Below are 12,829 nucleotides of genomic sequence, written 5' to 3'. Positions count from 1 at the left end.
GTATATAGGAAGCCAAATATTGGAAAAGGCTTTGTAAGATATTATTATCCCAGACTTTTTTCTCCACAGAGGTGAACGATGACATTATTTTAGTGGAGCAACAGAGTTTGCTCAACTTAAGATCTACTACCTTTTGAACAGGAATTGTTGCTAAAACATAAGTACAGAATTTGTTGTTAGATATATCAGAAAGGGATCTGATAAGGTTCTCTTGAGCATACATGTATGCTAAATAAATTACATATTTTGTAATGTTTTATTCCTGCACATTTTTTTCTTTTTATCATGTACCTGTTTAGTTGTTTGGGAACAGAAAAAATACCAGCCAAGTCTTATATGGTAGCATATTAAAAACTACAAATTGATTCTATTATTAATTTAAAAACTACTGAAAGTGGGGGGGGGGGTGTATTGAGTTAATTTCCACTGAAAACAAGCAATTTAAGAAACAATTAATTGGATTCAGCTTTAAACTTGGTTACAGCTGTATTATGCTGTATGGTCCAAAGTCTACTTTATCAGAAATATTCATGGCTTTTTTTCTCTATCATATATTAACAAGAATAATCCATTTTAAAGATAAAGGCTAACTATGCACACACACACACACACAAGCATAATGCCCTAGGTACTAACTGATAATATTTTACGTGAAATCTCACTGTGTAAAATATGTTCATTAATTAGAAAAACATTTCTATCTGTCTAGTGTTTTGGTGCTAGCAGAATTGCACATTAATTTGCTAAATAACACAGATCTTAAGCATGAGTTTATTATTCTCTCAAAGGTCACTTCCATTTATTTATTTTTAATCCCGGCCACAATCAAGGAAACTCAATCTATTATTCAATTTCATCAGGCATAGCTTCATTCCAGAGTTTAAACAATGTTATCAAGAACAAAGACACAACTTCAGAATAGTTAGAACAAGACACTCTCTAATGTTCTGAACTGCTTTCTGAAATGATTCTTACCAGATTTTTGCCTTAATTATGCCTTCCTGTACTATGATCTTTAATACCCTGATTTTAAGCATCAGGAGTAAAGTTTCATAATTTGACTAGATTTCATGGAAATATTTTCACATATTTTGTAATTCTGGAGCAACTTCTAGGATGTCAATAACCCACTGTCTTAAGCTTGACAGTGCAGTCACCCAGTAAATTGAGAAATAAATTTGTGAGACTCTCAATATGAACAAATTTAACAATTTCACTGGGGTTAGGATTAGCCAAGAAGTAAATTTACCACTTTTAATAATACACATGTAATCTCTGTATATGTGTCTTTCTGTGTTAAGATTCTGGAATGACTACTGCCCACTATGGATTTTAAAATGTGTAAACACCCCCCTGCAATAACCCCTGGAGATCCCAGTCTACAGTGTAAGAACTCTTAGCTAATCTGACCTAAATAATCTTATTGCTTGTTATAAACTAAGTGAGCATCCTCCAATCATATCATACAAATCAAGTGTCAGCAAATTAGAACACTTTATGTTGGCCACGGCAGTGTAGTATGGTTGTTTGGATAGTTTGATTTCTAGAAAATAATGGTTAAGGTTATATATTTGGCCGGAAAAATAAAATAAAATAAAACAATTGCCCATATTGCCATGCCATGAAAAAAGTAATGCCATAATCATTGTCCCTGGATTATTGCAATAAATTTAATTGATTAAATTTAACATAATATATAGCAATAGCCCTTAGATTTATATACTCCTTCACAGTGCTTGAACAGCCCTCCCTAGGTGGTTTACAGAGTCAGCATATATTGCCCCCAACAATCTGGACCCTTACGTTACCAACCTCGGAAGGATGGAAGGCTGAGTCAACCTTGAGCCAGTCAGGATCAAACTGCTGGCAATCGGCAGAGTTAGCCTGCAATGTTGCATTCTTCAAATACATGAATTATATATGCAAATCACTAATAATAGTAATTTACTAAACTTGTATGCTGCCCAACTCTCCACAACCCTGGGTGGCTTACAACAATCAAAGAAATTACAATAAAACCAATAAAAGATTGAAGATAAAGATAAAAGTTGGCAAGAGTAGTGAAATGAGGGGTCCCGTTCTCCATTGCCAGAAGCCTGGGTCAAGAGCCAGTTCTTCCCAACTATAATAATAATGTCTTAATATTTACGTATCAACATTCCATGATTGATATTGCTATAATTTCCAACCCCTCTAAATTAAGATAAAGTCTCTTTTCAAGCAGGCATAACCCCTGCTGATATTTTGACACTTATCCACAGTTTTTGTTGGCATCAATTCAGAAGTGGCTTCCCACTGCCTGCTTCCACAGTGTTTTCCAGTTTCCCATCTAACCACCCTGGGAATGCCTGATAGTCTCCCATCCAAGAGTAATCAGGTTCTCAGAGCCTGCCTATCATTAATAGTCATTTTGGATACCGAACCAAGCCATGTGGCGAGCTGGATGAAACCTCAATGTATGTTCAACCCCAATTCTCCAGAGTGGTTTGCACCCCTCAATCAATGTATGTAGCTGCATGTTGTCTCAAGAAGGAACCCCACCAGTGGTGGGATTCAAATTTTTTCACTACCGGTTCTGTGGGCATGGCTTGGTGGGCATGGCTTGACTTGACTTGGTGGGCATGGCTTGGTGGGTGTGGCAGGGGAAGGATACTGTAAAATCTCCATTCCCTCCCCACTTCTGGGGAAGGTTACTGCAAAATCCCATTCCCTCCCCACCCCACTAACCTGCTTACCAGCTCCGTTCTCCTGTGCAGGGCAACAAAAGAAGATCCAGCCGATCAGCTGGGACTCGGGATGCAGAGAACAGATGGGGTCAGGGCAAGTCAGAGGTTCTCTGAACTACTCAAAATTTCTGCTACCGGTTCTCCAGAACTGGTCAGAACCTGCTGAATACCACTCTGAACCCCATCCATTCCCTTACCCAGTGATGTACCCACGGGAACCATATGCTATGAAGACGAACAACGGACAAGGCTTATCCAAAAACTGAGTCTGCATGAGAATTATTAGTTCCATTTCTCTGCTTAGACAGGGAGTCCTCTTGAGATGCTCCTAAAATGTATTCATTGTGACTAAAACCCTTGTGGAGGTGCCTTTAAATCAGAGTTTCTCAATCTTCACAATTTTAAGATATGTGTGCTTCAACTGAAGTCCACACACTGAAGTCTTAAAGTTGCTAAGATTAAGAAAACCTGCTCTAAGGGAACTGGTTTTTTCCTTGTCATTGTTTAATGGTTTATCTCAGGGGTCCCCAAATTTGACAACTTGAGGACTTCAACTCCCAGAATTGAATTCTCCATAGCTGGCTGGAGAATTCTGGGAGCTGAAATCCATAAGTCTTAAAGTTGACAAGTTTGGAGACGTCTGGTCTATCTTCATTCTTCCAGGGATTAAAAAAAATGCTTGAAGCAGTTTTTGAAAGCTTAAGCCAAGAGGACAGCTGTTCTCCCATTAGAATATACTGTAAAAAGCCTTGCTTCTTACCTTGCCACTTGAATTAATACCATGGGAGCCTCTCTGGAAATGTACAAGGGAGCTTCTATTAGCCCAGAATACCGCTGAGTATGGACAATGTATGGTACCAGTAGTTAGACTTTTTCACTTCCACACAATATCCAAGATTTAAGATCTTCTTTAGAGAATCTTCTCTATGGGCCTTCAATAAATAAGCTACAACAGGTGATTATTGGTGAAGAATTTTCTTCTCCCTGAAGTGACATATCAGTTGTAAAATACTTTCCATGAGAGGCATGCCAGGTGTCTAACCTAGATGTTAACTTTTTAAAGCTTTTATCCCACTTATTTCCTGCATTGTATTCTTGCTGGATTTTGTTATAAGCTTTATTGTGGTTTTTTTTGGTCATAGGATGCACCATGAATTGCTGCTATGAGCAACTTAATCTTATGAAGTGAGTGACATATGAGGTAAAATAAATGCATAAGCGTAGTATTATTTATTAAATTTACTATGGCTTCCCACTCCAATAACCTATTATGTATTTAAAAAAAACAAACCTTGGTTTCTAGATTCGTTATCTCAAACATATGAATTTTTTCCTGCTTCTCAGCACACAAAGGATCTTAAACATGAGCACCACATAAACAGAGGTTGGATACTCTTGAAAAAGTGGTAGACTTATTTAAAAACTAGGCCTAGCAAACTTTGATAGAGCTGTAGTCCTGTGCTACACAGAGGACAGATAGTTTCCCCCAGCTACGTTACTAGTTTGGTCACCGGTAAATGGGGCAGAGGTGCCATTTTGTCTACACCGCCTTTCCCAATCTTCCAAGATATGTGGACTTCAACTCCCAGAATTCCCCAGCCAGTAGCAGAGATTGCGAGGAAACTCTATCCTACACCTACATTTGACCAATTTCACAGGCTATTTCTGGGAGCTACAAGCCATGTCTCTTGCTGCCAGTATTGACCGCCTAACCATAACACTTGCATCTCCAAGGATTGTGCTCATTCAAGATTAGTTATCCGGTCCTACCTAGGTGTCTAACCAGTGGTGGGATTCAACTGGTGTAACAACTGGTTCGGGGAGCATGCGCTGCATTTGAAAACTGCCCATCTTCAGCTCTAAAACTTACCTTCTATTGCAGCCCCGGCGAGTAAAACAGCTGAGGCACAGCTACCCACTGTGCCCTGTGAATCAGCTGAGCTGCAAAAACACAGAAATATAGGACACTAGCACAGGTGCGGGTGGGTGGGGCCAACTGATCACCGGAACTACTGGTTCACCCGAACTGGTCCGTACTGGCTGAATCCCCACACCTGCTCCTAACAGAGAAGCCTATTTATTAAATTTATATGCCACCCATCTTGCTATTCAGAAGTTGTACAGAACACCTATGACCTTTAGTTGAAGAACTGGATGAGTTACTAGATCACCATTACTTGCCAACATAGGTCCCCTCACACCTATAGAAGAATGAGTAGTGACTGTTTTGTTCACTGAAGGGAGGGACCTTAGAGGAGGGTTTTCCAACCTTGGCAACTTTAAGCTTGGTGGACTTCAACTCTCAGAATTCCCCAGCCAGCTGAGGACCCCTGAGCTAGGTGACCTCAGACCAGTTACTCTCTCTCAGCTGGCTGAGGAATCCTGGGAGTTGAAGTCCACCAGGCTTAAAGTTGCCAAGGTTGGAGACCCCTGCCTTAGAGGAGAAACCAAGCTGGGAGATTCCACCTTACCAGCCTTATTACTGGCGAGCTCTTGAAAGCAATAATGCACAGCTAATTGGGCCATTCATGGGATGCTGACATAATGAGGTAGAAGGGGAAAGCAGAGCTGCTCTGATTAATTATAGGGTGATATTTTTTCCTCCCTATCCAGCTATAGCAACAATCTTTGAAGCTTATTCAACAGTTGAAATAAGCTGAAAAATTCTTTGCTGTAGTTTCCTTTTCAAATTATCTGCTCTGAGATGGGGATCATTTCTGAAATGTAAAATAAAGTGGGCCTAGACATCGACAGATATCCCTGGAATCCTTTCACATGCAAATAGCTAAGGCCAAAAAAGCAGGATTACCTTATCCCTCTGCTCCATGTCCATTAATCCTGGGTTATTATCACCTCTATATTGCAAAACCATTTCACTAAGACCATTATGAAAAAAGAGCATAACAAACAATCTGGTTGTGTAATCGCCCAAATCCAGCCAATGGGACTTACAATTAATAATTTAGAATTGTGTGTGAACCCCGCCAACTTCAACACAAAGCTAAACTCTAGGCTTAGTTCACACACATTAGACTAAAAGATTTGTAGCTCAGTGTGTTGTGGCAGCTGGATTTAATTAACTATTAGTGTACTGGGCAAGCAACAATACCAGTAATATGGTTGATCTAATTTTCGTTTGCGGTGATATGAAAATCCAATCATTTCAGCTTAGCAACAGCAATCAGTTTTGCTGCTGAGCAAAGCATAATCAAGTACCATCCCACACTCTGCAATCTGGAGTACTACAACCCCTGTAATACTAGAAGTTGCTGCTCCAATTAAAATGCTATGTAAAACCAGCAATTCAGGGTTTGATGTATACTCTGCTGATGGTTCAGAGAGTAAGAGAGTTACAAGAACAGTTGCAATGGCTAAAAAACAAAAACAAAATAGGAGTACAATTCTGTACTTGATGATTCACAAGGTAATCTTGCACAGTAGTATTCAATGGATATGGGCCTATTTAATGATATACAGACCAGTACCCTACACTAACCCTTCACCTGCACAAGAAAATCAACATTAGTGCAAGAAAATTGGAGGAAGGGGGATATGTGAAGGAGCAAAATGCAGTCCCCCTCCCTTCCCTGAGAAAAGTCTACAGCAATACTAATCAGTACTGCTCATTAATATGTAATCCTGTTTTCCATTAACCCATTGCCCTTCCGCCAAGCAAGTCTTCCCACCCTGGAACTCGTGCTTCAGGTTTAAAGAAGAGCTGTGCACGATGGGATAGTTAACTCTGCCCGCAGTCTGGAGTTCGATCCTGATGGCTCGAGGTTTGACTCAGCCTTCTATCCTTCAGCGGTGGGTTAGATGAAGACCCAGATGGTTGGGGACAGTATGCTGATCCTGTAAACCAGCAGTCTCCACCCTTGGCCAACTGTAAGATTTGTGGACTTCAGCTTTGCTGGCTGAGGAATTCTGTGAGTTGAAGTCCATAAGTCTTAAAGTTGCCAAGGTTGGAGACCCCTGCTGTAAACCACTCAGGCAGTGTTTTGGGGCGCTATATAAGTCTAAGTGCCATGACTATTGCTAGTTCACCGTTCGGGATAGATCATGCCTTAATTCGCAATCCGGACAAGTCTGAGGTCAGTTCGGCCACTCGAGGGTGAGCTTGCCTATTTCAACCTACCAGATCCTTCTCAAACCACCTCCGCGCCTCCAAACCACCCATCCTATCGCCCGCCAGCATCTCTCGCCAGCTCTTGGCTCCGCGGGGCCAGCTCGAAAGAGGGCAAGCAATTGCCGAAAAGGGAGAGGTTCCCCTCCAGCAAGGGAGGGAGGGAGGGCGCGCGTGGGGTGGCCAGCATGACAGTGGCCACTTTCCAACCGGCCGGGGGTTGATTGGAACGCTTCCAGGGGGCCTTTTCGCTTCAACGCGATCAGAAAAACCACGCTCGCTCCCTCGCTCGCTCGCACACCCAAAGCAAAAACGCACGCCTGCAATCCTTTCCCCGCCACTCCCAACGAGCGTTACCTTAACTGCACTCTCCGCGCTCCTCCTCCGCCGTTTCTCCTCTCCGGAGCTCTTGCCCCGGACGCGCTGGACTCACCGCCTCTCAGCAGAGGAGGCTGAGTCATGAGCTCCGGCCCCGGGCCCGAAAGGGACAGCCGAGGGAGGCGTCACTCTGTTAGAGAAGAGAGTCGGTGCAGTTCAGGTGGAAGGCGCCCCGGAGGGTCATCGTTGGAACGGCTTGCCTCCAGAAGTTGAGGATGCTTCAACGCTGGGAGTTCTTTTTTTTTTTTTTTTAAAAAGAGACTGGACAAACCATTTGTGTGAAATTGTGTAGGGTTTCTTGCCCAAGCGGGGGGTTGGACTAGAAGACCTCCAAAGTCCCTTCCAACTCTGTTATTCTCGAACCAGCCCACTATCTGGCTTTGAACGACGCCTATAACCATGCAAAAGAGCTCTCACCAAGTTACCCCCAATCCCCATTCCCTTATGCAAGATGAATGCTAGCTAGTGCCAATTCAGACGTTCGGCCTTCGATTGGTTAAAAGGCCTGGAGTGAACCCTGCCAACCACATCTTAGCCTTCCGGCACGTTGGGCAAACCACGGGGTGATTGGGAAGCCAAGGGCAGCTTTAAACCGTTTGCTACCGATCGCTCTCCAGGCAGTTTCCTCCCCCGAAATTCCCTATAATCTCCCCAGATTGGAAAACTGCTGTTGGTTCCGCTCAAACCGGGCTCTTAACTACACCCCCACAAACATACATAACGATGCAGAGCACCTGAAGTTACCCAATTCTCTCAACGCGCAGCCTCGAGCGCCCAATTCCAAGAAAAGCGACAGCGGCTGGAAGGCCCGGGCTGAACTGAGGAGCCATCCGCATTGATCTCCACTGAAAACACCTCCCCTTCTCCCTTCTTAACCCTTCCTTCCTTCACTTCGAGGACCGGGACACGCAGGAACGGGGCTCACGGCACCAAACCTGGAGAGAAAGGTTGGGGTGGGGGAGAATATTTACTTGGCCCCACCTGCTTCTCCCCTTGGTCCGTGTAGGATTTGTGCTCCAGGGCTGAATTCCACTAAAGTCCTGGTTGGGGGGGGGGGGGACGGACGATAAATATTGAAATATAATATTCAGAGATCATATTTAATATATTCATACCTTTCACTGACTGCCCCTTTCGCCTTTAAGGAAAGGTAGCGTTCTGTCCGATGCCAAATGTTGAAGCACATTTTGGATGGGTTCTCTCCAGAATTTGGCTCTTGGCATAATTGCGCCAATTTTCACCCCAATCTCATCCCCGCTGGATTTCCCAGTCCTACCCCACCCCCCACCCCGCCCTTCCCGCTATCCTCGACTAGTCCTTGATGTTGCTCTGCCTTAACACCCCCAGATCGGATCTGCTGGAAACCCCAATCGCGCGATCCCAATAAAGGAAATGGGAATAGATCAGTGATAAGGACTGACCTATTAAAAAGAACGGACCCTCCGCCGTTCCGAAAATCTCTTACCAAAGCGCCATTGGAGTTCGCTGCTGAAGATGCCTGGCACGACAAGGCAGGAACTAAAAAATATTGGGGAGTGGATGGTTGAGAAGCAACCTAAAGGCGGAGAACTCTACTGTAGGCATACTTGGAAATAAAGCCCCGAAAACGTGCAGGGGAGGGGGATGGACTTCGGAGGAACTTCGCGCTCGGACGGATAAATTTGGTAGAAGCAGCGCGCTAAAACTGCGCGGTTTATTTAAAATAGGTAGGGTAGGGTAGAGTAGGGTAGGGCAGGATAGGGTAGGGTAGGATAGGGTAGGGTAGAGCAAAGTAGAGTACAGCAGCGTAGAATAGATTAGCGTTGAAAGAATAGAATGGAATGGAATGGAATTAGATTAGGATGGGATGGGATGGGATGGGATGGAATGGAATGGAATAGAATAGAATGGAATGGAATGGAATGGAATTGAATAGATATAGAATAGAATGGAATAGAATAGATATAGAATAGAATAGAATAGAATAGAATAGAATAGAATAGAATAGAATAGAATAGAATAGAATAGAATAGAATTCTTTATTGGCCAAGTGTGATTGGACACAGAAGGAATTTGTCTCCGGTGTATAAGCTCTCAGTGTACACACATACAAGAACAAAGTGATTGGTCATAGATCATAAATCATAGTTAACATTTCTCAGGAACCTTGGCTCAAATCGGGCGCTCTCAGAATAGAGTCCAATCATGAGTTCAGCCCTGACGTGTATATTCGAGAGGAGTTGATTTCGGGAGAATGGCCTCTTCTTCCTACACTGATCCCCCTTGCCTTAAATCACTTCTTTGAATCGAGAACTCAGTGCAAACCACCGGGCTTTGCATTCGTTTTAAGCCAACCCGAAGGTCTACGGTTCCGGGAAGGGGTTTGTCCCGGAGGAAAACGCCTCTTCGGAGGGATTTAGGAAGGAAACGATCCCGAACAGAAGGGAGCAACGGGCGAACCCACGCCAGGGATCCTCTTTAACCTTTCTCCCCGGTTAAAAAGGCGTCTCCCCGGGGCGCGTGGGCGTGCGTGCGTGGGCACCTGGTTACACGCGTGAAAATACTTCGTTTATTCCCGCTCTCCCGCCTTTCCCCGGAATCCCTTCTTGTATTCCCCAATCCTCTCCACGACCACTTCAGAAAGGCGTCCGGTGGGGATGCCACTTTTAGAGGGGGGGGGGTGCCTGTCAACTCCGGCCAGGCAGGAGTCCCGCGGGTCCCTCCTGCGCTTTCCGTGCTTTCTTCCAAGCGGAGACGCGCGCAGAGAGCGCAAAAGAGCAGGGAAGGAGGGAGGGAGGAGTAGCGATCCCCCACCCGTGTTCCCAATTGACTCAGGCATAGCGAAAGCGGGCAACAACGGGATCGCGCGGAAGGAGGGGTCGGCATAATTAACTGGGGAGAAAAAGAAGAAGAAATGCGAGGACTCTACCTTGATCCACAGACCTCATGATGTGGTGGTAATGGACCAGCCGGCACGCGGTTTCTCTCTGCATTTGGGATTTTGAAAATCAAAGCTACTCGGGGAGGGAACAAGGCGCCGAGGACGGGCGAAAGAGCGAGCTGACGGAGGTCTTCTTCATTCAGACCATGGTCGTCCCGCGCCCATCCGCCGCCTCTCGCTCGCGTGGGAAGGATCCGCGCCGCGCGTGGGTCCTGCGGCCCGGAGGGTGCTGCTGGCTTTGCGTGCTGCGAGAGGTGGGTCACCCGAGAGGGAAAAGCCACTTCCTTCCCAGCTCTGAGTGTTTATAGTCTTGAATGCTGTAAAATAACGGGATTCCCTCACTGTTTCCTCCTGTTTATGCCCAGTGCCATGGAAACCCTTGGATCGCCTCCATCGCCTGAACTGAGGGCTTTCCTGCAAACTTCCACACTCCGGAATCCATGACGTCTCCTTGCAGCGGAGCCAAAAGGCGGCCCTGTGGCTCCCCCCCCCCCCGCCTTTCTCCCGCTCTCCTCTTTCTCTGGGCAGCGACACAAGCAGCCGATTGTTGAGCTGGCGCCAATGGGGGGAGAGCAGGGACGCCAGGCCCCCCAAAAAAAAAATCCTGGAGAAGATGATGGACACATGGACGGACAGACGGTGGAGGTTATTCCTTCTTTAAAAATCCGGGGTGGGGGGGAGTTAGATATACCCCACTGATTCAGAATAATGGCTTTAATTCACCACTGGAGCTTATCTTTAGAACAACAGCAAAACAACAAAACAACAACAACAACCAATAACCCCCACACACCACAAGACCACATAATCAGAGCTGAAATATAGCCAAAGTTCCTTTTCATGGCTGGATTTCTTATCTGTGTCTCTCACTCACTCCCCCCGTCTTTATTTATTTATTTAGTTAGTTAGTTAATTAGTTAGTTTGTCAAGCAAGTATGAGAAAACAAGTATGAGTATGAACATAACATATAAACATATAAGTATGAACAGGTATAAGTATATTATGTATTATATACATAATAAATGAGTACAAATAAATGGGAACAGTAGGACAGGGAGTAGGACAGGTAGGCGCTTATGCATGCCCCTTACAGACTGCTTAGGAATGGAGTGAGGTCCATGGTAGACAGTTTAAGGTTGAAGTTTTGGGGGTTTGACAACAGATCTTATGCTCAGAGCAACCAAGTTGCAAGAGAGTCTGAATTTGGAAGAGGGAAGAAAGGAGACCAATTTATACAGGGAAATATTCCCGAATGAGCAAGTAGATGAAACTGGATCTTCCCGATTCCTAATCTGAATGGTAATAAGGCAGGGATGTTTTTTTTCCCCACCTGGTTTGAATTCATGTGAAGAAACCAAGGGATGCCTGACCTGATTCTGGGTGCCTTTACCTAAGAAGGAGACCCTCAGAATTCAATGGGATTCTCTCCCAAAGTCTCTAGGGCATAAATTGGTTGTTCTCTTTGCCCTATTAAATAGGGCTAAAATGGAATGAACTGGAGAAATGGAATGAATGAAGACATAGATGATTTCTGACTGGTTTGGGATCCAGCTGATGCAAACTGCAGAGAATTTTGAAGGAGAAGGGGAGAAAAGGAGAAATCTATTCGCTACTGAATATTATCAGTAGCTGAGATGTTAATTTTGGGGATGTAATGGCATTCATATCAGATATTCACCCAACATCTATCAATGGCACAAGCAGAAGGCCAAGATGGGGGTGAGGTGGGAAGAGGTCATCCAATATACCTGGGAGGCATCTAGGGGCACAACTCCTCAGATTACTGGGTGCCAGGCTCTATTTATTAAACAGGCACTAAGAGGGATCAGTTGGGACTGTTGCTATAGTACCAGCTTACTTGCTGTGTAGCAACATCCCTGCCTGAGTTCCTCGGCTCCCTAACAGTGGAGTTCCCCAGGCTTATGGTCCTGGGGAACTTCAACTTGCCAACCCTAAGCATGGGTTCTGCCAACCCTTAGCCTTGGAGTTCATGCCACAATGGCCCTATCTTAATCATCCAGAGTCCAGCATATAATGGACTCTGGTTATATGCATGATCTGTTTTCTGTCAATGGTGGGGTGCTCTGGAATTGGGGAAGATATTGGTAAGACCCTGGGGAGCCTCCCTTCCCCTCCACAGGGAGGCTGAACCTATTGAGCTTGACTTGCCCCAGGCAACTAATGGATCCAATTGGGTTTCAAAGGGAACCTGGGGTTGTCCTGAGAAATCTGCTTGGTGGCGACATGGAATGGAGGAGCAGCCGTGGCCTTGGATCAGATCATGTCCAAATGGTCTCCATGATATATGGAGAGTTGAGGAAGCTAAAGAGGGCTAAGAAATACCCACAGTACTACAGAGGAAGATCACCCTGTTAAAGCTTACCTTGGGTAAGGGATAGTAAAACATGATTGTTTCTGCACCCTTACTGCATTCTGTTTCGGATGACCCATTCCAACAATTATATGCACCATGTAGGGTTGTACAAAGTAAAAGCAGGATATAAATCTAATGATTAATTCACTCAGTTTTGCTCTATGTTACACTTCAGCTATGACATGACAATATGATGACAGTCTGAAGGGAAGTCTTCAGAAGAGCCTCTTGATTTAGTAACAGATGCCCCTTAGGTACAACTGTCATCAAGCAGGAGTTATGAGTCCAAGATAAGCCCTACTGTTGA

The 12,829-nt window shown here is 44.7% G+C and overlaps 1 protein-coding gene across 2 annotated transcripts in view; it reads right to left on the bottom strand.

Moving 5' to 3' along the window:
• The window catches only part of NFATC2 (nuclear factor of activated T cells 2), a 191,416-nt gene extending 180,985 nt beyond the window's left edge, over nucleotides 1-10,431 (bottom strand). The window contains exon 1 of one of the 2 annotated variants that reach the window (XM_087959279.1): nucleotides 10,136-10,431. In XM_087959279.1, the coding sequence (XP_087815405.1) occupies nucleotides 10,136-10,199 (64 nt within the window). In that variant the 5' untranslated portion in view covers nucleotides 10,200-10,431. Of the gene's footprint in view, nucleotides 1-7,971; nucleotides 8,010-10,135 lie in introns of those variants that run through there. The other variant, XM_087959280.1, reaches the window with a different exon arrangement.
• Nucleotides 10,432-12,829: the final 2,398 nt, after the last annotated feature.

Source organism: Notechis scutatus, chromosome 3 (assembly GCF_049901735.1).
Source record: "Notechis scutatus isolate UNSWTSFEM ecotype Mainland chromosome 3, rNotScu1.2, whole genome shotgun sequence".
NCBI lineage: Eukaryota > Metazoa > Chordata > Lepidosauria > Squamata > Elapidae > Notechis > Notechis scutatus.
This window is presented reverse-complemented; position numbering and strand designations above follow the sequence as displayed.